Source organism: Neodiprion lecontei, chromosome 2 (genome assembly GCF_021901455.1).
Source record: "Neodiprion lecontei isolate iyNeoLeco1 chromosome 2, iyNeoLeco1.1, whole genome shotgun sequence".
NCBI lineage: Eukaryota > Metazoa > Arthropoda > Insecta > Hymenoptera > Diprionidae > Neodiprion > Neodiprion lecontei.
The window spans coordinates 7,478,822-7,504,041 of record NC_060261.1 but is presented as its reverse complement, the minus strand read 5'-3'; the positions used below and the strand labels follow the sequence as shown (position 1 = coordinate 7,504,041).

The window sequence follows — 25,220 nt, the reverse complement described above, 5'->3', positions numbered from 1 at the left end:
TTGATCGCAGCGTGTTGGGACTGCGCCCAATCGATTTCTGTCGCAAAATCACGTCGGAATTGTGCATGGAAGAATTCATTCCAGCACTCTTCAAAATCGCGAAAATTTTCGCCAAAAATGCAAAGGGGTTAGCCTTACTTTTTTTTCATTTTTGGGGCCGAAAATTTTTGGTCTCAGATTTGATTTATATGACCATATCCCGACTAATTGGACCACCCGGAACTCAGAAAACGCAGCGAAAAGAGTGTGGGATCAACAGGAGAGGAATTACGGAGGAAAAAGCACCTGCTGAAAAATGTCGAAAATACAGGTTCTCGTTTTTTGGCTGTAACTTTTGATGCGTTGATCTCAGCGTGTTGGGACTGCGCCCAATCGATTTCTCTCGCAGAATCACGTCGGAATTATGCGTGAAAGAATTTATTCCAGCACTTTTCAAAATCGCGAAAATTCTCGCCAAAAATGCAAAGGGGTTAGCCTTGCTTTTTTTTTGGCCAAAAAATTTTTGGTCCCAGATTCGATTCAAATGACCCTTTCCTGACCAATCGGACCCCCAGGAACTTAGAAAACACAGCGAAAACAGCGTGGGATCAACAGGAGAGAAGTTACGGAGGAAAAAGCACCTGCTGAAAAATGTCGAAAATAAAGGTTCTCGTTTTTCGGCTGTAACTTTTGATGCGTTGATCTCAGCGTATTGGGACTGCGCCCTATCGATTTCTCTCGCAAAATTACGTCGGAATGGTGCATGAAAGACTTTATTCCAGCCCTTTTCAAAATCGCGAAAATTTTCGCCAAAAATGCAAAGGGGTTAGCCTTCCTTTTTTTTCATTTTTGAGGCCGAATATTTTTGGTCTCAGATTTGATTTATATGACCATATCACGACTAATTGGACCACCTGGAACTCAGAAAACGCAGCGAAAAGAGTGTGGGATCAACAGGAGAGAAATTACGGAGGAAAAAGCACCTGCTGAAAAATGTCGAAAATACAGGTTCTCGTTTTTTGGCTGTAACTTTTGATGCGTTGATCTCAGCGTGTTGGGACTGCGCCCAATCGATTTCTCTCGCAGAATCACGTCGGAATTATGCGTGAAAGAATTTATTCCAGCACTTTTCGAAATCGCGAAAATTTTCGCCAAAAATGCAAAGGGGTTAGCCTTGCTTTTTTTTTGGCCAAAAAATTTTTGGTCCCAGATTCGATTCAAATGACCCTTTCCTGACCAATCGGACCCCCAGGAACTTAGAAAACACAGCGAAAACAGCGTGGGATCAACAGGAGAGAAGTTACGGAGGAAAAAGCACCTGCTGAAAAATGTCGAAAATAAAGGTTCTCGTTTTTCGGCTGTAACTTTTGATGCGTTGATCTCAGCGTATTGGGACTGCGCCCAATCGATTTCTCTCGCAAAATTACGTCGGAATGGTGCATGAAAGACTTTATTCCAGCCCTTTTCAAAATCGCGAAAATTTTCGCCAAAAATGCAAAGGGGTTAGCCTTACTTTTTTTTCAGTTTTGGGGCCGAAAATTTTTGATCTCAGATTCGATTTGTGTGACCCTTTTCCGACTAAATGGACCACCAGGAACTCAAAAAACGCAGCGAAAAGAGTGTGGGATCAACAGGAGATAAATTACGGAGGAAAAAGCACCTGCTGAAAAATGTCGAAAATACAGGTTCTCGTTTTTTGGCTGTAACTTTTGATGCGTTGATCGCAGCGTGTTGGGACTGCGCCCAATCGATTCCTCTCGCAAAATCACGTCGAAATTGTGCATGGAAGAATTTATTCCAGCGCTCTTCAAAATCGCGAGAATTTTCGCCAAAAATGCAAAGGGGTTAGCCTTACTTTTTTTTCATTTTTGGGGCTGAAAATTTTTGGTCTTAGATTCGATTTGTGTGACCCTTTTCCGACTGAATGGACCACCAGGAACTCAAAAAACGCAGCGAAAAGAGTGTGGGATCAACAGGAGAGAAATTACGGAGGAAAAAGCACCTGCTGAAAAATGTCGAAAATACAGGTTCTCGTTTTTTGGCTGTAACTTTTGATGCGTTGATCTCAGCGTGTTGGGACTGCGCCCAATCGATTTCTCTCGCAGAATCACGTCGGAATTATGCGTGAAACAAATTATTCCAGCACTTTTCAAAATCGCGAAAATTTTCGCAAAAATGCAAAGGGGTTAGCCTTCCTTTTTTTTCATTTTTGGGGCCGAAAATTTTTGGTCTCAGATTTGATTTATATGACCATATCCCGACTAATTGGACCACCTGGAACTCAGAAAACGCAGCGAAAAGAGTGTGGGATCAACAGGAGAGAAATTACGGAGGAAAAAGCACCTGCTGAAAAATGTCGAAAATACAGGTTCTCGTTTTTTGGCTGTAACTTTTGATGCGTTGATCTCAGCGTGTTGGGACTGCGCCCAATCGATTTCTCTCGCAGAATCACGTCGGAATTATGCGTGAAAGAATTTATTCCAGCACTTTTCGAAATCGCGAAAATTTTCGCCAAAAATGCAAAGGGGTTAGCCTTGCTTTTTTTTTGGCCAAAAAATTTTTGGTCCCAGATTCGATTCAAATGACCCTTTCCTGACCAATCGGACCCCCAGGAACTTAGAAAACACAGCGAAAACAGCGTGGGATCAACAGGAGAGAAGTTACGGAGGAAAAAGCACCTGCTGAAAAATGTCGAAAATAAAGGTTCTCGTTTTTCGGCTGTAACTTTTGATGCGTTGATCTCAGCGTATTAGGACTGCGCCCTATCGATTTCTCTCGCAAAATTACGTCGGAATGGTGCATGAAAGACTTTATTCCAGCCCTTTTCAAAATCGCGAAAATTTTCGCCAAAAATGCAAAGGGGTTAGCCTTACTTTTTTTTCAGTTCTGGGGCCGGAAATTTTTGGTCTCAGATTCGATTTGTGTGACCCTTTTCCGACTAAATGCACCACCAGGAACTCAAAAAACGCAGCGAAAAGAGTGTGGGATCAACAGGAGATAAATTACGGAGGAAAAAGCACCTGCTGAAAAATGTCGAAAATACGGGTTCTCGTTTTTTGGCTGTAACTTTTGATGCGTTGATCGCAGCGTGTTGGGACTGCGCCCAATCGATTCCTCTCGCAAAATCACGTCGGAATTGTGCATGGAAGAATTTATTCCAGCGCTCTTCAAAATCGCGAAAATTTTCGCCAAAAATGCAAAGGGGTTAGCCTTACTTTTTTTTCATTTTTGGGGCGAAAATTTTTGGTCTCAGATTTGATTTATATGACCATATCCCGACTAATTGGACCACCTGGAACTCAGAAAACGCAGCGAAAAGAGTGTGGGATCAACAGGAGAGGAATTACGGAGGAAAAAACACCTGCTGAAAAATGTCGAAAATACAGGTTCTCGTTTTTTGGCTGTAACTTTTGATGCGTTGATCTCAGCGTGTTGGGACTGCGCCCAATCGATTTCTCTCGCAGAATCACGTCGGAATTGCGCGTGAAAGAATTTATTCCAGCACTTTTCAAAATCGCGAAAATTTTCGCCAAAAATGCAAAGGGGTTAGCCTTCCTTTTTTTTCATTTTTGGGGCCGAAAATTTTTGGTCTCAGATTTGATTTATATGACCATATCCCGACTAATTGGACCACCTGGAACTCAGAAAACGCAGCGAAAAGAGTGTGGGATCAACAGGGGAGAAATTACGGAGGAAAAAGCACCTGCTGAAATATGTCGAAAATAAAGGTTCTCGTTTCTTGGCTGTAACTTTTGATGCGTTGATCGCAGCGTGTTGGGACTGTGCCCAATCGAATTCTCTCGCGAAATTACGTCGGAATAGTGCATTAAAGAATTTATTCCAGCACCTTTCAAAATCGCGAAAATTCTCGACAGAAATGCAAAGGGGTTTGATGGTTCAATGGTTTATTTATCATCTTTCCCATGACAATATTGGCAAACATTATTGCAAAATTAAAAATAAGCAAAGTCTTAATTCCAAAACCTTAGTCTAGTTCTATATTACTATTTAAGATCTAGGGATAAAAAATTAGAACGGAGAATAGAACAGAGAAAGACGGCGAAGACAATGTCAGAAAAAAAGCGAAAAAGAAAAGAAACGAAAAGAAAGCCGAATAAAGCTAAGAAAGCAGCAACATAGAAACGTGGGAAACAGGAAGTGGAGAAGACTGGATGACGAGTCGCCATCAAGAGCGGGTCTCTTCGGGTTAGCCTTACTTTTTCTTCATTTTTTCAGCCGAAAATTCTTCGTCTCAGAATCGATCTGTATGACCCTTATCCGACTAATTGGATCCCCAGGAACTCAGAAAACGCAGCAAACAGAGCGTAGAACCAACGGCCGAGACTCTACGACGGAAATAGCACCAGCTGGAAAATGGCAAAAATTCACGTTCCGGTTTTTTGGCTGTAACTTTTTATCAGTTGCTCGCATCGTATTCGGACTGCGCCCAATCGATTTCTTTCGCAAAATTACGTTGGAATAGTGCACCAAGGAACTGATCCCAGCACTTTTCAAAATCGCGAAAATTCTGTAGGTGAATAAGGGTACATGAAATAAACACGTGGCGCTGATTGACACAACATCGAACGTGATGTGTGGTATTACCTGGTATTACACAGTTAGTTGTGCAACTTACGGTCAACAGCGCCACCCTTAGGTATACCTAAAATCAGCTCACTCAGCTCAGTTTTTATAACCCTAAGACTGCCCTCCTGTACACTCCATACTCAATGATATGGTGTCTGCACGCAAGTCAGAAAGATTACACTGTGATACAATCTAATATCATTACATTACACACGGAGTACGCGATCTACATGTTTATCCCATTCGAATCCAGTTATTTCATCTGTCACTGTAATTCGTGTTTGAATCACAACGTATCTAACAAGAATAAAACAATTATTAAAAATATACCCCAACGTCCTACTATAATTCTCATTCAATATGTTGTCATCAATTGTGAAAGAACACCAGAGCAAACATTCAGCTAGAAAAGAAAGGCAAGGTAAAAAAAATACCTCGTTTTTCAATTTATTTCAATTTTTTTTTTTTCGTGTGACTAATTAAATCACAAAATTTTCACCATGTCCAGAACAAAAGCGCAAGGAAGCCGTTCAGGCAGCAAATAATTTGACTCAAGCTCTCGTTGATCATTTGAACGTTGGGTGAGTATCGTGAGATCCAATGCAAGCTGATTTTATATACACTAATTTCAATATTTCTTCCTTCAGGGTTGCTCAGGCTTATTTGAATCAAAAGAGATTGGATGCAGAAGCTAAACAATTGCAGCATAGCGCAACCAGTTTTGCCAAGCAGACGCAAGCTTGGCTCAACTTGGTCGAAAGTTTTTCTAGTGCTCTAAAAGAAATTGGTGATGCCGAAAATTGGGCAAGAAGTATAGAAGGTGACATGAGAACAATTGCCACTGCTCTAGAATATTCCTATAAAGGTTTGTATTACATAAGAAGATAATCTCACTTAAATTCTTATTCCATGACTTACTGTAAATAAGATATGGCTGTAATGTTACTTATTCAATTTCAGCAACCCAGGAAACCCAGGAAGCACAAGGAACACAAGCACCCAACGAGCCTTCACGTCCTACTAATCCTCAATCTATAAATTAGTATTAATTTACTTCTGAAAGATACACATCTACCAAAGTTGTGGAAATGCATCTTTTACTCAACTCATTAAAAGAGGAAAGGTGATAACAACAGACTTTGAGGTGTATGCGAGTATTATTACTCTATTGTGCAATTTCAACATATCTCACCAGTGAGTATGTTTATGCAAACCCTTTCTTGGTACATGGCATCAACATTTTCTTGTATAATGCAATCAGTTGCCAGAGTATAAATATATACAAGTTGTAAATGAAGTTAATGTTAATAATCCTTATTCTCCTAGTTCCAAAATTAAACTGAGATATATTGAATTATTTTTCAGCTGTAGATGACACAATTCGTAATGATACAGGTGCTAAATAACATTTCACAGAAATTAAACCAAAAAAAGAAAAAAAATGGTTGGGGACTAGGTAAATAAAGACTAAAGAAAAAACACGGTTCGTTACAATATGAAAGTCAATATTTATTGACTAGCTTAGGAAATAGCAATTAACTTATTGTCTAGACAAAATCAAAGTTCTTAGGGGTTTTAGAGGAAGTTAGAGGTTTTGGGATGGTGGAGGGATGGGAAAGTCGCGGATAATTTTAGTTTTATTTTTTTATTCATTCATTTATTTGTAATCAATCGATGAGTTCTTCTACTGTGGGGTATCTTGTATATAACCAAATCAACTCAACTGATAAAGAATATGATCGGTGTAAACTTGAAATGGCTGTACTTTCCCGTAGGAAAAGAAAAAAAAAGGAGAATTTCGGCGATTCTTGAATATTTTCGTAAACTTTTTCAGCCTGTTTCACCCCCGACTACCACCGACCTGCCCTGGCCAGGGGCCTGATGCCCAATGATTCTGATTCTGTCTTGAAGCTTGCTCTACTGCTCTTGCAGCTCCTCTAGGCTTGAGACTTCTCAGCCGGAAATGAATCGGATTCGGATCATATTCTTTGTCACAAGCGCGAAAGACCTTCGTGGGATCTTGAAATTCATTCGAGCAAGAGAAAGATCTTCAGAAATCTTGTCTTCAATTTTTCTTTTCAAAACCTTTCATTTTTTTCAGAGTCAAACTTGAAACTTCCCTCTATCATCCAATACCTCTTGATTCAAAACCTTATAAACAAACAAATGTGTTAGAGAAATCTATATCGAATTTTCAGGTTTATTTGTTGTAGTAAATTACTAAGAATACCACATATTTCAAATTATTACCACTCGTACGGCGTGGTAGTACATTGACAAATAGCTGGAATACAACCTCAAGCATCAAAACATCGAACGAATAAAAGTTGAACCAAAAAGTGAAATAATCGTATTCCAACCTTTACATGATAGTCGTACGATAAAATAACTAAAACCTTACAACCATAACGAAGGGAAAAACCGCAATAAAAAAAAATAAAATAAAATAAAATAAAAAAAAAACCATGGATGAATAATGGAAGTAAGGTTTTTCTGGGCCATTCTCACCCTACTGCTCACTAACTGATATTCAAAAATATGCTATTCTACATCGCAATACAGCGATATATACATTGTGATCTAGAGCAAGGTGAGAATGGTCATACGTTTGTTAGAATGTAGCGTTTGCATTATTGGCCCCCGTCTAGTTAGGGGTAAGGGAGGTGAAAGGATCAAGTCACACAAATGGCTCCCAACACCTGGCCTCTCACGTCACACTCGCGTCACTTAATATCGACCTGAAATTCATTAAGCAACAAAAACAATGATTGTTTGACTTATGTCAATGATTGCACTTAGTTACTACCGCTACTTTCATTAGATGCATTCCTCGGATGCTTCTGCGTCGATCTTCAGTTAAGAAACTCGTAATAGCGCCAAAAACTCCCAAAAATGAAAGTTGTCGAAGTGTTAATGAAAGAATCTAGGGTGTCCACACAAAATTAAAACATTCAGCGGTCCTATAGCGATTATTCCCATTCTATGAACGTTCATCAATCATGTGCCCCAACTTATCTGTTCAGACAATGTAGTTCAACTTATTTCTTCAAGTTTATTCAATAAAATGCCCCTCAACAATTCATATTCAAATCACGGAATTGCTAGAAAACTTTCATGCACATAGAAAGAAAATATAATTACTGCATTACACGTATTGTGAATGAAGTGGATAAATCAATATAAAGAAAATTGGAGTTTTCGTAAAATGATGACGTTAAAAATAGTGAATTCAAAATTAGTATACAACCAATGATTTGTAATTGCAGAAAATGGTTTAACTAAAAACATTATTACAGCAGACTGGAAGTGGAACTTGATCATGTTTGCTGGAAACTTCCATTGCCTTGGCCAGTTGTTCCATCCTGTGAAACTCTAGTATTTTGATAACTTATGCCACTATATTATTTATTCAACTGTATCGTAGTAGTACGAAGTAATTATTTCTGTGGACACCCAATCCATGAGGATGACGTAGTTGCGTCTATAGAGTAATTACGTTACTTTCAGTAAGAAAATTTTAGATCAGACTTACGGGGCGAATATGACCGTGACCTTGACCGTTCATAGCGTGTGCGGCGACGACTACTACTGTTATAATAAGGGCTGGGTGACCTCCTATGGCTTCCTCTGTATCCACTCCCTCTGTTTTAAAAAATACAATTTATATAATATCATTAATTTTGAAAAATAGATGCTTCATCTTCTGGCATTTTATCAAGGACTGATACTTACTCTCTACGTCTGGATCCTCCTTCCCAACTTCTATCATGCAAATGAGTTGGCTTCCCCATATAAATGCCGGGAGTTGGTGTATGTGCTCGTTGAGTAATAGAAAAATCTACTCGTATCCGTCGACCATCAATCTCCATTCCTGTACACTGTTCTTTGGCGACTTTAGCATCTTCAGATGACTCAAAGTATACAAAGCAAAAGCCTCTCGACCGTCCAGTCTGAAACACGTTCATTCACCACCAACCGGCCATCCTCCATTAATCAGTCTTTCATACTAGACCACATATGGACTTTGAAAAGACAAGTTCAACAATGACAGAAGTATTTGTTTATCTGGGAAGCTGCACAATCCCTGATATATGAAGTTTTTGTCAGAGTTGGTAAGAATTTTGATACAAATTGAGAAATGAAGTAATAATCTAATGCAATTGACATTCCACAAATGTTGGGTGTCGATTTATAGTGGAAAAAAATGTATCTCTAATTCCGCAACTTCCCTACCATCAGAGGAAAAAAAAAAAGAAAAAAAAAACCATTGTAAAAAATAAAGATTTAAATAAAAAATTGAAAGTTGGACTTGGATGTAGGTCGTCTTCTACAACCTTCGTATAATACCACCAAGATCGATTATTCTTGAATCTTCTATATCTTGCATAGTCCTATAGTCCTATAGCTACCGAATGGCAACAATGGTGTATATTCTGAAAAACTAACGAAAGGAGAAGTAACGTTCAAAGAAGTGAGTTGTGGCCAGATGCCTTTAACATGATCGCGCAAACTTCACAGGCGAATGTTCTAAATCTCTGGCCTAAACCTTTTTACTGTTCCTCCTGCCAATTACAATAAAAATAAAAGCCAAGAGGGTATAAAATACAAAGAAATAAAATACAAAGAAATAAATTATCACATTCACGAAAACTAAAGGAATATATCAGAAACAATAGCAGAACCTTTTGATAAAGTAAAGAAACAGTATTAGTACCTTGGCATCAATGACGACTTGCACTCGTTCGACTGGACCATATTTGGAGAAGATTTGATGAATCTGCTGCTCAGTCGTATAGATTGATAGGCCGAAGACACCAAGGCATCGGGAGGGGCAGGGGTTGTCCCGGTTACCGACATGGCGCCGCCTCGAAGACATGGGGCTGCGGGAGTGCGATCGGTAAATGTTCCTGTCTCTCTCGCGAGAGTAGCGCGAGCGCGAGTACGAACGAGACCTGCTGCGAGAGTAGCGCCCACCCCGATAGGGCGAGCGGCTGCGACTGCGGCTGCTTCCTCGGTGTCCAGCCCCTGTGTATTTGCTGGTACGGTACGGTTTACGACCTCTTGAACCTGATCTGCTCCTTGACCTTGAATAGTCCTTGTTTGGACGATGACTCTCCTTCCTTTCCCTTGACTTGCGTGATCTGGATCTGGAACGCGAATCTCTCGGTCCTCCATCTGCTGTTCTTGGCCTTCTGGGGCTAGCGCTGCGACTACCACTTCGCTGTAATTAAATTTTCATAATTATTTGTGGTGTATAATGAAAAATAGTGCAATTCAAATAGATATTCACTGATAGGTAGGATTGGAATTTGACATTAAGTTTGGCAACAAAGGCATTCAAGTAATTATAGAAATAAATAGAAAAGGATTAATTACACGTGAAACGGTGCGCTGTTGAGGTAATGAAACACCATCTTTATTGGAAACTGCTAAATATAGTAAGATGTCAAGGACAAGTAAATAAAAAAAATGTGATAGCAATGATGGATTGAAATTGAACAGAAAAGTGGAACGATGCCAATTTTACATTTAGCAGCTCATGTATTTTTTCTGTTTCATATTTGTTATCACCAAGTTTCTTAAAAGGTTATTTACATCCTCTGAACAGCAATGGCAAAATAATAACTTGACCGATTGTCAGGAAATAATTCACATTTGTTTAGTTCTTTCATGACCAGCAATTTAAAACTACTTTACGAAAGATGCTTTCGATTGGCGACAGATTAGAGATGAAAAAGATAATGCAAACAGAAAAACGAGGTTCGTAACATTGTTATAAATATAATTTCTGCTCTTGCGGAAGCTTTCATTCCGGTTATGATTAAATTGATATACTTGTGACTTGCAAATTTGGTCGCTAGATTAATGCGTATAAGCAGTTTGAATAATCTTAATATAGAACACGAAATAGTTTGTGTTCTTTTTTACACATGAGCATGTACAAATGAACGTGTTTATATATATGAATATCTCACAGCTCGTACATACGTAACTATATATGCATACATAAATCTGAGTGGTTATAACACCGCACGTTAAAATTTATCTGTGTATATTTGAGACGGAGGCACGTGGCGCATGATAAGAATTTTAGTCTCAATTTGTAGGGTGGCTAAATTTCTGAGCACCGGGAGGGACGCAGCGTTAATAACTATATATAAGTCGTATACGTTGTACTTCTTTTCTACCGGGTAGGATTTGATATTAATGAATGTTTAAAGCTAGTTTTGATAATTGTAGACAACATCCAAATAAAAGATAAATTCGCTACGGAGTAAAGCGGCTACAAATCAATAACGGCACTCGTTGCGTGGTTTTCACTGATCAAACAACAAACCGCCGACTACAGTTGAACTTTCATTGATATAAAATATGTTTATTAACAATATAGATTGAAGTTCAACACGGGTATAGCAAACTCACCTCTATGTCACTCATCGTGATGACTTATCACCTAAAAAATAACTATACAAATGACCAAAAACTAAAGGATAAACGGCCTAAAATATTGCCGAGCCGCGCGTCACTAATGGCGTCGAACAGATTCCAGCGGGCGGAAATACACAAACCGTAACCGTGTATGAAAAGTTTTCAACATCCGGCGTTGCTAGGTAACTAAGAATTTGTATATGTATATTTGAGAGTTGAAAAGTCAAGACATTTCGGTATTTTTGCAGAAAATTCAAATACCACACGTATTGTCGTAATTCTGAAATACGATGTTTATTCACAAGATTCCTATTCCAACCAAAATCCATCAATCAAGTAATAATTCGAAGTATAGTTATAAATCTACCTAGAATTAGTATAATGTAATCCCGATACGTAATTTAATGTAATGAATTTTCTTATAGAGCTAGGCTATCAAACGCGACAATCGTAAACTGAAATCAGTAAAATTCAGGGTTGATCCGAAATATGTAAAAATAATTTATAGTGGATTTGTGGAAGGATTATTGGAAGATTTTTCAGAATCGAAACAGTTCATGGATACATCAAATATGTACTTTTCTTTCGTAATATGATCGCCTAACTTGAATCAGGGAAATATCGGCCGTACGTTTCACGAAACATAAGGGAAACCTTTTAGTATATTTTACCGAATTAAAATCAGGTTAGTAGTTGTTGGTTGGTTAGATGTTAAATGTTTCCGATTGATCCTGGAATGCGATTGGCTGACGAAGGGCGGCTACTCTGACTACCCAAGTAAAAATACATCTTCATTATTTTGCACAGCCATCGAGATCTGAAAAACATGATTATTTATTTGACTCGCGTAGCAGCATGACACGAACTTGTAGGATAGACAATCGAAAAGGCAGTGTGAACCTGACAAAACAGAAAGCGGGTCGTGCGTGTGCAAAGAGGAAGTAATAGATAATTTCATTCATCCCCCAAGTCTTATGATTTCTGATAATCAGCCTTTGAGTGTAGTTTAATTATTTGGTGAACGATATAAAGTCTTTTCGGAAATGGCAGGTGCGATGCTGTTCGAGCGTGCCCAAGCAGTATCTATGACGAACAGGAGTGAGGGAATTTCACTCCTTAACGAGATCGTCTCAGATCCGAGTATCGGGATCGCCGAAGATGACGAGGACAATATTAGGGTGAAGGAACAAGGCATCCTTCACCTGGGTGAACTTTACAAAAAGGAGGGCAAGGCCAAGGAATTAGCAGACCTCATTAAAGCCACTCGACCCTTTCTCAGCCTCATCAGCAAGGCAAAGGCAGCTAAGCTAGTCCGATCTCTGGTAGATTTTTTCCTCGACTTGGAAGCTGGTATCGGTATCGAGGTATACATCAGTTCTTGAATTCGAAGCGTCTGTACTTTTCAGTTTTCCAATTTCTCCCTAATTCAACACGTTAAATTTTCATTTTTTCAGGTACAATTATGCAAAGAGTGTATAGAATGGGCGAAGGAAGAGCGGAGAACGTTCTTGAGGCAATCTCTAGAAGCACGATTAGTAGCGCTTTATTTCGACACCGGGATGTTCGGCGAAGCTCTTCAACTTGGTTCAGCCCTCCTTAAAGAGCTGAAAAAACTTGACGACAAACAGCTTCTTGTCGAGGTCCAACTGCTCGAAAGTAAAACCTATCATGCACTTAGTAATCTGGCTAAAGCTAGGGCGGCGTTAACAAGTGCGAGAACAACCGCCAATGCCATCTATTGTCCACCAAAAATGCAAGCTGCTTTAGATCTACAGTCTGGGATATTGCACGCTGCTGATGAGCGAGATTTCAAGACTGCCTACTCATACTTTTATGAAGCTTTCGAAGGGTATAAATAGTTTTTTATATTTACACATATTCAATTCCTGCTAACTTCAGTGCACTGTTGAAATACCCAAGAAGCATTGGGCCGGTTAAAATTTGAAACACAAAATGACACTGAGAGATTTAATCTAGATTCATTGAGTATATCTAGTAGCTATTTGAAGAATATGGCAGTGAACAAAGAAATTGTTGACAGAAAACAGAAATTATTGCATAAAATTTTTCTTGATTCGAATATATATTGTTGCACAAAACATCATTGTTTTCGTTATTAGTGAGGCTGAAGTTAGTAATGTTAGCGTAACGAAACATTGGGGCGAAAAATTACTATTTTGCAAGTTTATAGTGACTTTGAAGTAGTCGAGTTCTCAAAATATGAATACATTTTGCCTTATTATGATCTACTAAGTTTCAGACAATCCTGCAACTATGATATAACGATTGTCTGGACAGTTAATCGTTATAATAGCGTTACCAACTTCAGGGGCATCATGATTCTTAGTTCTTTGTTTGGTTACAGAGAACAAATTGTAGATTTATAATTATTTGATTTCAGATATGACAGTGTTGAATGTCCCAAGGCTTTGACAGCACTAAAATACATGCTTTTGTCGAAAATAATGTTACGCACCCCAGAAGATGTTCAATCTATAATGTCTGGTAAACTAGCCGTTAAATATGCCGGTCGTGATCTTGATGCTATGCGAGCTGTTGCCGAAGCTAGCCACAGACGATCATTGGCAGAGTTTCAGATAGCTGTTAAAGACTTCAAACAACAACTTGAGGAAGATGTTATAGTCAGAGCGCACTTAGGATCCCTATACGACGCTATGCTTGAACAAAATCTTTGTCGTCTTGTCGAGCCCTACTCGCGTGTGCAGGTTAATGTCAATATTTCATTAATTGAACCGCTTCTCATCAATGAATAATTAATCAATTCATTCATTTAAACAGGTGGGTCACATAGCTTCGTGTATATCACTGCCATTGGCTCAAGTAGAAAAGAAATTATCACAAATGATATTGGACAAGAAACTGAGAGGTGTATTGGATCAAGGAGAAGGTGTCTTGATCGTGTTTGAGGATACGCCAAGAGACAAAACGTACGAGATTGCTCTGGACACGCTACATAGTATGGGCAAAGTAGTCGATACTTTGTACCAGAAAGCTAAGAAACTCACCTAGCCCTATTTATTAAAAATTTGTATAAGCAAAATCTATTAATATTACCATTATTATAATTGCTACTACGGATTACTACAATTAATGATTAGATGCTGTCATTAAATATTAAACGAATTAACTCCATTCACCTACTGATTACTAATTAAAGTTTGGTCCAGACGATCATGTTTCAACTCACGCAAGTAGTGGGAAAAAAAACCACAAATTATTCCTTAAATTATTCTCAATACCTATGATTTGCATTTCAAATTTTGCCAGGAACGTACGAATTGAAATACAAAATACGTTATTGGGTTTAATACTTTCTTCCCATGTACTTTTGGTATAATTTGCATTTTTATAACGATCGAAATTGAACAACATGACAATGAATTTACTCAAACTGTATTACAACCATCTCGCCGACAAAACAATATATAACATCATCTCTAAGAAAGAAAGTATATATTTATAATTCCGTTTTTATTTACGTCGTGTGAACGTATCGATTCAAGCGAGTGTTCCACACCAGTAATATAATCGTTAATTATTGCAAAAATAGACTACTATATCAGCAACATCTTGTCATTTATCATTAAAATCGATAATTGGAAAAACAAAACAAATTTGATAATAAATTATGATCGTTTGAACTGAATAAATTCAATCCGTTGCCAATAAACCAGCTCATCGTTTGAGATTTGATTTATAAAGTCGATTAATGATGGTTATCTGTTGGTACTTATGTACTCAATATAGTATACATACAACACATTATTATATCTATAAAACGTGAAGAACTGATGGTTTCTTAATAAATGAATAATAAAAAACCAAATCGACGTGACCTACTTTAAAGAAGAAAATTCGTCACCTCGTTCATTGCTGATTTTCTTTCGTTTTTCAACCCTAGAAATATTTTCACTATTCTGCAGGGAATTTAATAAACAGCAGTTAATTCTTCCATACAATTGCCGAAGTCAAATTTTGGATTGAAAATTTACAAATACGACTCGTTAATTTCTGCTGCTGGTAAGTACGACTATTTAGAATTAATTTCAATTGATACCATTTTCACCAAAGGATCCAAAACGTGTTAATTAATGCATGCGTCGCGTATCACTAAATTGAATGAAAATAAAATGATGGGGCAAAAGGAAATAATAAGTACAAGAATGTAAAAATAAATGTTAAATGTTATTACAATGCGACATCGTGTGTTTAGTGAGAAACTTCGGAGAAATGGAGCGAGAAAAATATTTGCAAAAACTGAATAAAGGATAAGTGAAGCAGTTTCATTTGGTTATTTTGATGAAAAAGTAGCGAAAATTTGATTTTAAGTACCAGGAAACATAAGAATGTAGAGCAGTCATGTTTCCGGTTTAAATTCCGTTCCCTTGTCCAACCTCTTCCATATCCTTTTCACACCCGACGCCGCATCTGCCGCGGATTCAGCCATTTTACATCTATCTAGTATCTCGTGCGCACGGAAAGATATTTCGAGGAGGAAGCGGTTCAACGCGTCATTTGCAATAATTAACAATTAAATTTCTATCGTCCTACATATTAGAAGTACCGAAGTTTAATATATCTACTTGGTAAGCGTCATTTTCACTCACGATTTATGTGTTTTTATAAAAAAAAGAACTACATACATATTCCATGAAATTTGTTTTCAGCAAACGAAAAAATGTTCGCGTTCATTAACTTGCTAGATAACGCCAGTGTGTGTATGCGCAAGAAATACTATCGATTTTTCGATATTGCGTAGCAATGAAATTACTGTCAATTTTTACGGTGAAAAAAAATTAACCCAGTTTTCGATTTTAAGTAACGTTCATTTGTGAAAAATGCGGATATATCCCATCCGCCTTTCCGTGTACCACGCAAAATTTTGTTTCTGTTCGCAAATAGTCAACCGAGAAAATCACACCGACAAGCTACAGTTTCGTCGAAGTAACTCTGCATCGGTATCTCTGAATCGTTGTGTAACATTTTTACTATTTTATCCGTAGACTCTTTCGGGTCATCGTCGGTAAGCTGTAATCATGAGTTATGGATACAACAAATATAGGTTAGTAATATTCTAAATACGAAAACAAACAGAAAAAGAAAGCTAAAAAATAATTTCACACTTCATCCACGAGATATAATCAGCGTAATCAACCCACTTTAACACAATTCATTACACATATCTAACAATAAATGAGGTGTAACAGCATCACTGGGTTCATGCTTAAACCTTGACGAAAACTATTCTCCTTGGACTCTTATCAAGACATGTAACGTTGAAAGACATCATTGTCATAACAGTAAACGTACTGGGTGAGAAGAAAAGTATTAGAAAATGGAAAAGAGGATCCTTTCGAAGGAAAAAGTAAAGTCATGCATAAATTTATCTCATATCCACCATTTATCTTGATAGCTCAAGCATGAGCTCAAGAGGAAGAGGCTTCGGTTCCCGAGGTGGCAGTTCGTATCGAGGACGTGGGGGTGGGGGAGATTGGGGTGGAGGTTCGACGACAGGGATGGGAAGCAGAGGAGGCGGAGGCTATTCCACATCCAGAGGAAGATTTAATTACTCCACACCAAGTTATGATTCGAGATCAAAATATGCCTCTGGTAAGTAAACTTAGACATCATTAAATGACAAAGACATTTCATACAATTTCACTATGGTTAATATGCTCTTTTACTGCTTGTCAAAGGCGGAGGATCTGAGCGGTACTCAAGCCGGGGAGGAAGAGGCGATAATTCTAACAGCTACAAGCGAAGCAGTCGTGTAAGTGTTTCTAGATTAAAATGAGGAAATTGCTATGATGGGTTTCTTGGATATTGGATTAATTTAGATTTCAAGTATTGCCAATTGATGTTGGTCAATAAATTCGGGTTCATTTCGAACGGATTGCATATCCATTGTTGTGTGAATAACTGTTTTTTTTTTTTTTTTTTTTTATCTGGGGAATTGAAATTGCGAAGCCAGTACCTATAACCGAACCTGTGCTTTGCACATTCATCAAAATTCTCACATATCAGTCCTCTTTCATTACAGCTTAAAAGGAATGTAAGTTTGTCAATTGATTCAATTGCTTTTGTCTCAATAGGATTCTTATTCTGGCAGAGATGAACATAGATCGTCGAGTGAATCCAATCGTAAAAGACTGAGGACTGATTCGTATCAGGTATGTAAATTTTATTGCATTATGTAACATATTGGGAAGATATACCAAACGTTAATAAAGATTTGTCAAATAATGTGGTTCGAGTGCACTTTCTACTGTCAGTTTTACATGAGATTTTTGAAAATAGTCTGGGATAACAATATTCCTTTATTTTATATTCGTGAAAATTTAAGATGAAATTATTGTTATCACTTATCAGTCGGAATTTTGATATACCATTAAAATGATTTAGACTGACTGTGGAAATATGAAGAAAATATTTCCTAATGCTCAGCTGATGATGCTTTAGAAAATTCGTGAAATCCAAAAAAATGTAGAAGTAGAAACAACGGACTAAATTGAAGAGATACCGGCAAGATGGCAAAACAGGGTGCACAGCAGGTCTGAAATTCCAATAGCTCTTAAAATGACCTCGAAAGCATTGATTTCTCAAATTGCATCAAGATATATTTTGATAGATTTTGACATTAACGAATGTGATATTCATTTCTTGTAACTTTAACTATTTTCATTTATGTACAAAATGGGTCCTTTTTATTTTATTTAGATTTTCAAATGATTTATTTAAAAAAAATTGATAGTATTTGTTTATATATATTTTTTATTTATTTATTTTTTTCTATTTAGCCGTTACGGACAGTAATACTTGGAAAATTTGGAGATATTTAGCCTATATAAATTTTGCTGAACACCCTGTAGGTATAAATATGAGACAATAGAATTTTAGTAACTTGTAGTGATAGATTCTGAATGAAAATGAGTGCACTCAGCCATTAGTCAGGCGATGAACGCTGATCAAATACTTATTAGTACTGGTGCTTTCCTTTCAAGCGACGAGCCAACCGCTGCTCGAATGTGAATTGTTTTTGTGTTGGGAGATTGCTCGCAGAATGCGGCAAATCAACAAAAGTTAAACGATGCTATATGTCTACATGAACAACTTATGAATCACGGTACCCTCTAATCTACGACTGCAATGCATTGAGAGCTGAACTGCCTACCAGCAGTCACTTATTATCCACATGAATAGATACCTGTAAAAATAAACAGTTTCAAATAACGCCAATTGTATCGTAGATTGTTGATGCCATAAGACGATACCATGGCATCGAAAAGTGTCAGCTGCAATTGATCGGCAAGGTATAACAAAAAATCACTTAGTCAATATCAAGCAATATGCTGCAGACATCAATGCGTAATGGATCCTACAGGAAACTGATTAAACGTCGATAAATAACGAATCTATTCTGAATGAGTATCATTTTTCCAAATTATACATCAAATTTTTACTACAAAAATAAATATATATCGCTCATCTTTCAGTTTTATGCTTAAACCATTTCTTCCTAATACTTACGTGTGCTAAATTTTTTAAATCAAAGCAATAATCCACTCGTAGACAGTTTCGTTGGCATTGATTCAAATGTTATTCTGATAAATGATTATAAAACTGAAATTCTTTATTCATCAATGACTTCACTTTTCAATGATTACAAGAAGCTTCAATATCATTATGTGACAAACTTAACACTGCATACAATTTCCATGTCAGCACAATAAAATTGAAAGGTGAGAGAGAGAGGAAAAAATAAATTGAATACCTGTTGAATAGTTACGAATTAGACTTCATGAGAAGCCATAATGGTGTGATACTCTCAGGAATAGATATCGTATAGATCATTGAAAACTGGTACCCAGAGATGGGAATCATTGCCATTGATGTGGGATGGTAACACTTATCACAGCTACTCGTCTGTCAGGGAAAAAAAAAATAAAAATAAAAAAGATGGAACAATCCTTTGCCATATTTTCATCAAAGGTCAAAGGATAATGAGGTGTAAACAGAAGTTAACATCAAAATATCGGATTTAAATATGGTTAATATGGAGAGATTGGCATTGTCGTAATAATATAACTAAAGGAGAGAAGCCAATATACAACCATTTCTGCTGAAAAAAATAGCTAAAAAGATTTTATGAACTAATACCGATACAGTAAAATGGAGAATAGAAAAAAATAAAAAACAGTGATAGGAGAGAGGACAAAGAAAAGTGGCAGAGGCAGTGGAGCACAATTGAATTTCGTTTGGCAGGGAGGTGGTAGCGGTGGGAGTTCGCAGAGGTACTCATCGTCATACGGTGGCTCATCTGCGGCACCAACTTACGATGACAACAAGAGATCGTCGTCGTCAAGTGTATACGAGGATGGGGGCAAGAGACCGAGCGATCGAACCTCGACGTATCATCGATCTGAAGAGCGTCATTCAGCCTCGCGTGGGTACGCACCTCCGCCACCCTCTCGTAAGAGCCAGATGCCGCCCCCTTCAGCACCGCGATACAGTACCCCAAGTCGTGGTCGAATATCACACCAATCCGGTGGATACAGGGGCCGCATTTCGACCCGAGGGGGGAGGGGCTTTCATCGTATCAGCTCTAGATCTGATGCAATTTTGGCTCGCAAGCGAACTCTGCAGTCTCTTGATTATCGCCGCAAGCTGATGGCATCAAGGTCTCGAGACTACATTCAACGAGTCCGCATGACGTCGACAAAGATACGCAGGAGGTAACTAACTAGCCAAATCATTTATCGACCGATCTACGTCCTTCCTAGAAAAAGCACCTTATGGTCGATGATCTGAGATGACGATCGACAATGATATATAGATGTAATAGACTGTAGAAAGCAAAAAAAAAAAAAAATTGATGCAGGAACGAAAATGAAGTAGAATTCCTACTGAGAGATGAATTAATTTTAATTTCGTTATAAAAACGAATTTGGCAACAAAATTAATCAAATGACTTCAGTACATCTATGCAACGTTCAACTAGCTAGATCAACTTAGCATTGAAATGTGATAGCTAATTTCTCACGAAAAAAACACAAAACCGAAAATAATATAACAACAACTCTTTTTCTTTGATCAACGATGTTTAACAGAAATAAAAGTTTGTTAGTACATACAATTGAAGGCTTAGAACGAGCGTCATTATTACGAAATTATATTTTACATCTGATTCAATTCTGTGACGATATGCTCTCAAACGAACGCGTGCTGTGTGATGCCATATTAAGTTCAAAATATGTACAAGAGAAGATGGAAAAATACTTACGATTATTCATATGATACGATAATAAAGGCCTTGATTTGGACAAAACGAAAGAGCATAAGCATAAGGTCGCGAAGTTAGCTGTCCCTCAACAGCAAAGAATAAATTTTGATTATTGAGCATGAGAAAGATGGTGAGAAAAAAATGTTAACAAAAAAAGAGTAATTTAAATGACAATGAAAAATTGCTGTGCCATTAGTAGCGGTACTACTAGGGTTTCCGGAGGTAAAAAGGATTCTTCAGTGGGCGCCAGTGTTAAGGACAAGGACAGAGAAATGGCCAAAGCTATCAATGCCGCATTCTCAGACGATGATGATGATGACGACGACAAGAGCAACTGGGACGACGATGAAAAGGTAAAGTAAAAATGTACCGAAACCCTAATAAGTGAATTAAGTTGGTGGTTAACAAAAGTATGACAAATCATCAGTTTCATTTTTGACATCAAAATTTCTGTACAGAATCCAGAGCATGATGAAGATGAGGAAGAGGAGGCGGAGGAAAAGAAGAAAAAAGAAGATAAGAGAAAGAAGGAGAAATTGGACAGAGAAAGAGAGAGACCAAACACCGAAGATGAGGAGGATAAAGAAGAAGAGGAGGAAAAGGAGGACGATGATGATGGAAAGCACCAGGTAACTTACTTGCAGTAAAATAATAATCTTCGGTAATCTCAATATGTTTATGATAAGTTCAAGATTTGGATGCCCCTCACTTTGAAAGTTTGCTGTACTGATTTTACAATAGTCCAAACAAATTAGGCGCGCAGTGATCTTAAATGTAACCCAAACATTCTAATTAATAAGGTATTGTCCATTGAAATATAGCCGGAAGAACAAGACGAAGTAGAGGATGATGAGGGTGATGAGGAAGACAAAGAAGGTCATGGGCGAGGGGTTGCTACAGACGAACCTGTTCGACGCGCAGACGGAAGGCGGTTCATCAAGTTAAACTGTCCACATTGTGCTCATCGCAGCATAACTTTCAAGGAATATTCTCTCCACCTCTATTCCGGGCGGCATAATGCGGCCATGCGACGTGTTGCTGCTCGACACAAGGCAGCACTAGCTCGAATGCGTGTTATTCAGCGACAAGAACAGCGGCGTGTAGAAGCAAGGGACGCGCAACGCGGAACATTGCCTTCAAGGACGATGTTCTGTCCCATTTGTAAACTGAATTATCGATCGCTCAAGGCGGTGCATCAGTTGTCAGAATCTCATCGTCAAATGAAGAGTTTTCTCACGCCGTTTTGCCGCGTTTGCAGGATCCAGTTCCGATCACCTATGCTTTACGAAAGTCACGTCTGCACCCTGGACCACATCAAGGTACAATATTTATGTGCTTAAAGATCATGACTAAATTGGTAATTTCGCTGATATTCAATAATAATATTGCTAATATCTGAGTAAATCGATAAAACTCCGTCTCGTTAAATGGAGTGATAAATCCTAATTCACGACAGTGTGTGTTATCAATTTCAGAGAAAGAGTGTACTAGATGAAAGAATTGGTAATGGAGGTGTGGATGCTGCCGAGGGAGAAGGAGAGTCCAGTGGTCCTGATGACGACGATAAGGAAGTTAACTTGGACAACTTCATGACATTAGATTCAGTTGGAGACGTAGATGGTGAGTTGCGATTATATGATCAAATACATAGCTAACTTCGATCGAAGATTTGGTTTTCTATTAATATACATTTGAAACAGCTGAAGAAAACGAAGATGCTGCGGAAAAAAAGAAAAAAGAAAAACCAGAGGGTGAAGCGGTTGGAGATGGTGAAAAGAAACCCAAGAACAAGCAGATGATTAAAGTTGGAGCCGAATACATAAAGCGAGTCGAAGTGCAATTTTGTGAATTATGCAAAGTTTACTTGCCACGAAGCGACAACGGAGAGCAAGCTGTTGCGCTTCATTGCTCCACGCGAAGTCACTTAAAGCGGTACACCTCAAAGATTTAATTACCACTTTCCTATACATATAAATACATAGATTCATACATATTATATTCATATTTAATTATACATCTGCACAAGTTGCTATAGATTTATTTCAACTACAACCAGATGAGAGGGTGAGTTGTTAAAAATGTTGTTGAACAAATAAAATCAATTAGGCTTGTGCCTGAATAATGACTATTTGATTATAACGCAAAATGGAGGGGAAAAAGTTTCAGTATTTCTTTAAAACATAGACGATTTAATAATCAATGCATAAATAACTACAGCTGCGTAAACATAGCTTATTTTATTCTTATTTCAAAAATTAAAAGTCCACCTCAGCTTGTCAAATACTGTCAAGTGATTATTGATGGAGTTTTGTTGATATTTATAATTTTAAAAAAGTGAAACTATTTAATTGCAGCATGAAAGATAAGCATATGGTGATCAATTCTTCAAGAGCGTTTGAATTGACTTCTAATTTATATGCAAATCTCAAGAAGTATTATCGAAATCATACTGAAAATTATAGAGCGTAGTTTGTGATAGGTTACAGCGATTGAAATTCACTTTGTACTCGTGTATGTTGCATTGTAGGTATACAATTCCATGCAGAAAAACTTGACAATATCTTTATATAAATGTGCGTAATTATGTTCAGGTACGTTCGTGATAATGACGACAAAGCATTACGACGTCAGGCGGAACGGATTCATCTACAAACTTCCTCTTCTGTCAATGTGAGTTTAACTTCGAACACGTCGACATCTACTGAAGGCGTTAAAAGTGAAACTGCAAATAATGCTACGGCACCTTCGGCTACCGGTACAAATGCCGTATCTCCGAGTAATGCTATAAATACCGACGGCGCTAAACCTGATCATAAAGGATCTGCTGAGATGGAGAAAACTGCTAAAGTTGCTGACAAAGATGTGGCAGGTGAAGAGGACGACGATGATGAATACCAAGGGGACAGCACAGACAAGATTTGGGACGACGTTGACAAAGACTTGGGCGATATTTTGCAGGAAGTTGAACCTGGGACGAAATCAAGTGATGACGAAGATTCGCGATACGACCGTTTCCGTAATTCCGAAAAAAAATTACACAACAAGGAGAAAGAGCGGGAAAGGGAAGCTAATGAAAAAGAGGGAGACGAGAAAGAAATAACGGCTAAAAAGTCTGAAGCAAAGGTGAAACTTGAAAAGGTAGAAAAATAAGTGGATTCAAATTTTGACGAGCGATGTGTCAGTGTAGCTAACGGATGCTAGTAATGGGTATGAATGAAATTTTGTATGTTATCCAGTGGAATATCTATGTTACTAATTTACTCCATAAGGGATCTGTAAGATGTAATTTGGTGGGAAAAATTGTGCCGTGTTTGATCATAAACAATTATTCTTAATAGCAACAGAGGGAAGTATCTGGTTAAACACAAGAGTAAATCACATCTGAAAAAAAATACCGCGGGTTAAATCACCAATTGCTCAAAAGACCCCAAATGGTATTAGACTCCGATAGTAATTGGGAGGTATACAAGGTTTTTAAGTCATACTACAAGCATCGGAGTTTCTTATTTCTAGGTGTTTCGTTTAAGTTTGACTCTTCTAAAGTGCGTGTCATCGGTTCAACAAACTATCCTTGGATGGAAAATGAGTGTTATGTAGCAAAAATATTAAACCGTCTTTTCATATAAATTAAGTCAATAATTCATTGTACTGTTAGTTAAAATTATAATAATGAAGATAAATATCTACACGTAGGATGAATTATTTAGTACGTATATTAATTGTAATCAATAAAATATGTATAACTATATGATCGCTACCTTCGTTATTCATATACCCATCGTTTACCTATCCAAGTTACGATAATTATAGCTCAGTTCGTTATAATGTTCGCAATAGTTGAAAGCTTTTGTACGACTTGGAAATTATTATTTCAAATTGCACATGAAGAAATCTGTCTACGTAAACAAAAGAAATCTAGCTACCTGGAGAAATTTCCTTATATCTGCGGAGTATTAAGTCCACGCGCATTGACGCGGTCAAACTTTAAAGTTACTTATTGGATTCATGAGGATGAAAGTCGTAACATGGATTTAACAATACATTATTACGAAGAGAATGCTATTTTGCAGTTGTTGAATGATCTGAAATTCAGTGAATCGTAATTAAGCAAAGTATAACACATATTACTCAAAATCATTTTAAAGGTCAAGAATCTTGAAGTTTTTTATCTTAAATTTGGCCCCGTTAACTTTATCAACGGCATCCTTCAATGGATTTCTACATTTGTATAACAATTTAGGTTCGTAAACTTTGCAAAGCTAGGTAAAATTTTGAAGCAAAAATTAGGTGAGCTAATTTTAGGCATTGAATTATTGAATTGAAGATCATCCAGATTTTTAATTTACATTATCCGTCTCAAAGACGGAGATGTGATATAAAAATTTCCGAAAAAACTTGTAGGTACCCTCATTGTCTTCACACCAGCAGTTAATTTGAAACTGCTTTGGTAATTGAGTTGTTTTAAAGTTTACCTGATCATCGTGTAGAATAAACAAAGGATAAAGCCAAGTAAGTAATCAAATAAATATGTCTTGTAGCGAAAAAGCTTACCTAGACAGCGTGTAACGCCTGCAGACAGTTGGCCCACTATGCTTCACCGTATTCCGGGTGCGACGGTTCGCTTCAAATTCGCTGTTTGTTATGCTGATATCTGAGAAGTAGTTTCACGCTCTCATTTATAATTTCGTAATTCGAAAACTTATATTTGACTTGGATTGTAAATAGATTTAAAATTTTTATGGTATTTGGAATTTTGTGCAAGTTATAGAATACTATCATCATCGACGATTGCACTTCTGATTCTGTGTAGTTGGTTTATAGGTATATTCATGTGTTTATTATGACCGTTCTTCGCGTCATATGATTGCTTCTCTGATAAGCCTTGGAATCGATTTGGATTTGGCTAATGGATTCGACACTGGAT

The 25,220-nt window shown here is 37.5% G+C and overlaps 4 protein-coding genes across 11 annotated transcripts; 3 read left to right on the top strand and 1 right to left on the bottom strand.

Annotated features, from left to right (window-relative positions):
- The first annotated feature begins 4,703 nt into the window (after positions 1 to 4,703).
- On the top strand, positions 4,704 to 6,346 carry LOC107226054 (biogenesis of lysosome-related organelles complex 1 subunit 1). Of its 2 annotated transcripts, XR_006903073.1 has the most exons (5): positions 4,704 to 4,987; positions 5,075 to 5,147; positions 5,214 to 5,431; positions 5,527 to 5,760; positions 5,932 to 6,346. XR_006903073.1 is itself a non-coding variant. In XM_015666730.2 (4 exons), exons 1-4 carry the CDS (start codon positions 4,927 to 4,929, stop codon positions 5,607 to 5,609), a joined length of 435 nt encoding a protein of 144 aa, XP_015522216.1. In that variant the 5' UTR covers positions 4,704 to 4,926; the 3' UTR covers positions 5,610 to 5,863. The 2 variants fall into 2 exon arrangements, 1 of the variants encoding a protein (XP_015522216.1); XM_015666730.2 differs by lacking the exon at positions 5,932 to 6,346 and having other exon boundaries at positions 5,527 to 5,863.
- Positions 6,055 to 11,151, bottom strand: LOC107226058 (transformer-2 protein homolog alpha). Of its 3 annotated transcripts, XM_015666737.2 has the most exons (6): positions 10,990 to 11,151; positions 9,519 to 9,787; positions 9,281 to 9,446; positions 8,299 to 8,516; positions 8,099 to 8,208; positions 6,055 to 6,717 (listed from the first exon to the last, which is right to left on the bottom strand). In XM_015666737.2, exons 1-6 carry the CDS (start codon positions 11,002 to 11,004, stop codon positions 6,692 to 6,694), a joined length of 804 nt encoding a protein of 267 aa, XP_015522223.1. In that variant the 5' UTR covers positions 11,005 to 11,151; the 3' UTR covers positions 6,055 to 6,691. The 3 variants fall into 3 exon arrangements, with proteins under 3 accessions (XP_015522223.1, XP_015522222.1, XP_015522221.1); XM_015666736.2 differs by having other exon boundaries at positions 6,055 to 7,304; positions 9,281 to 9,787; XM_015666735.2 differs by having other exon boundaries at positions 9,281 to 9,787.
- A 689-nt stretch (positions 11,152 to 11,840) lies between these two features.
- On the top strand, positions 11,841 to 14,842 carry LOC107226056 (26S proteasome non-ATPase regulatory subunit 11). 2 transcript variants are annotated; one of them, XM_015666733.2, is made up of 5 exons: positions 11,841 to 11,936; positions 12,046 to 12,359; positions 12,450 to 12,844; positions 13,397 to 13,721; positions 13,795 to 14,842. In XM_015666733.2, the coding sequence occupies exons 2-5, from the start codon at positions 12,051 to 12,053 to the stop codon at positions 14,023 to 14,025; spliced, it is 1,260 nt and encodes a 419-aa protein (XP_015522219.1). In that variant the 5' UTR covers positions 11,841 to 11,936; positions 12,046 to 12,050; the 3' UTR covers positions 14,026 to 14,842. The 2 variants fall into 2 exon arrangements, with proteins under 2 accessions (XP_015522219.1, XP_015522218.1); XM_015666732.2 differs by having other exon boundaries at positions 11,879 to 12,359.
- A 597-nt stretch (positions 14,843 to 15,439) lies between these two features.
- LOC107226055 (DEK domain-containing chromatin-associated protein 4) lies at positions 15,440 to 24,044 on the top strand. 4 transcript variants are annotated; one of them, XM_046732880.1, is made up of 12 exons: positions 15,440 to 15,602; positions 16,020 to 16,078; positions 16,430 to 16,626; positions 16,713 to 16,786; positions 17,109 to 17,186; positions 19,279 to 19,748; positions 20,496 to 20,649; positions 20,755 to 20,925; positions 21,118 to 21,615; positions 21,772 to 21,916; positions 21,997 to 22,228; positions 22,888 to 24,044. In XM_046732880.1, exons 2-12 carry the CDS (start codon positions 16,053 to 16,055, stop codon positions 23,444 to 23,446), a joined length of 2,604 nt encoding a protein of 867 aa, XP_046588836.1. In that variant the 5' UTR covers positions 15,440 to 15,602; positions 16,020 to 16,052; the 3' UTR covers positions 23,447 to 24,044. The 4 variants fall into 4 exon arrangements, with proteins under 4 accessions (XP_046588836.1, XP_015522217.2, XP_046588837.1 ...); XM_015666731.2 differs by having other exon boundaries at positions 20,493 to 20,649; XM_046732881.1 differs by lacking the exon at positions 16,020 to 16,078 and having other exon boundaries at positions 15,445 to 15,602; positions 20,493 to 20,649.
- The last annotated feature ends 1,176 nt before the right edge of the window (positions 24,045 to 25,220 follow it).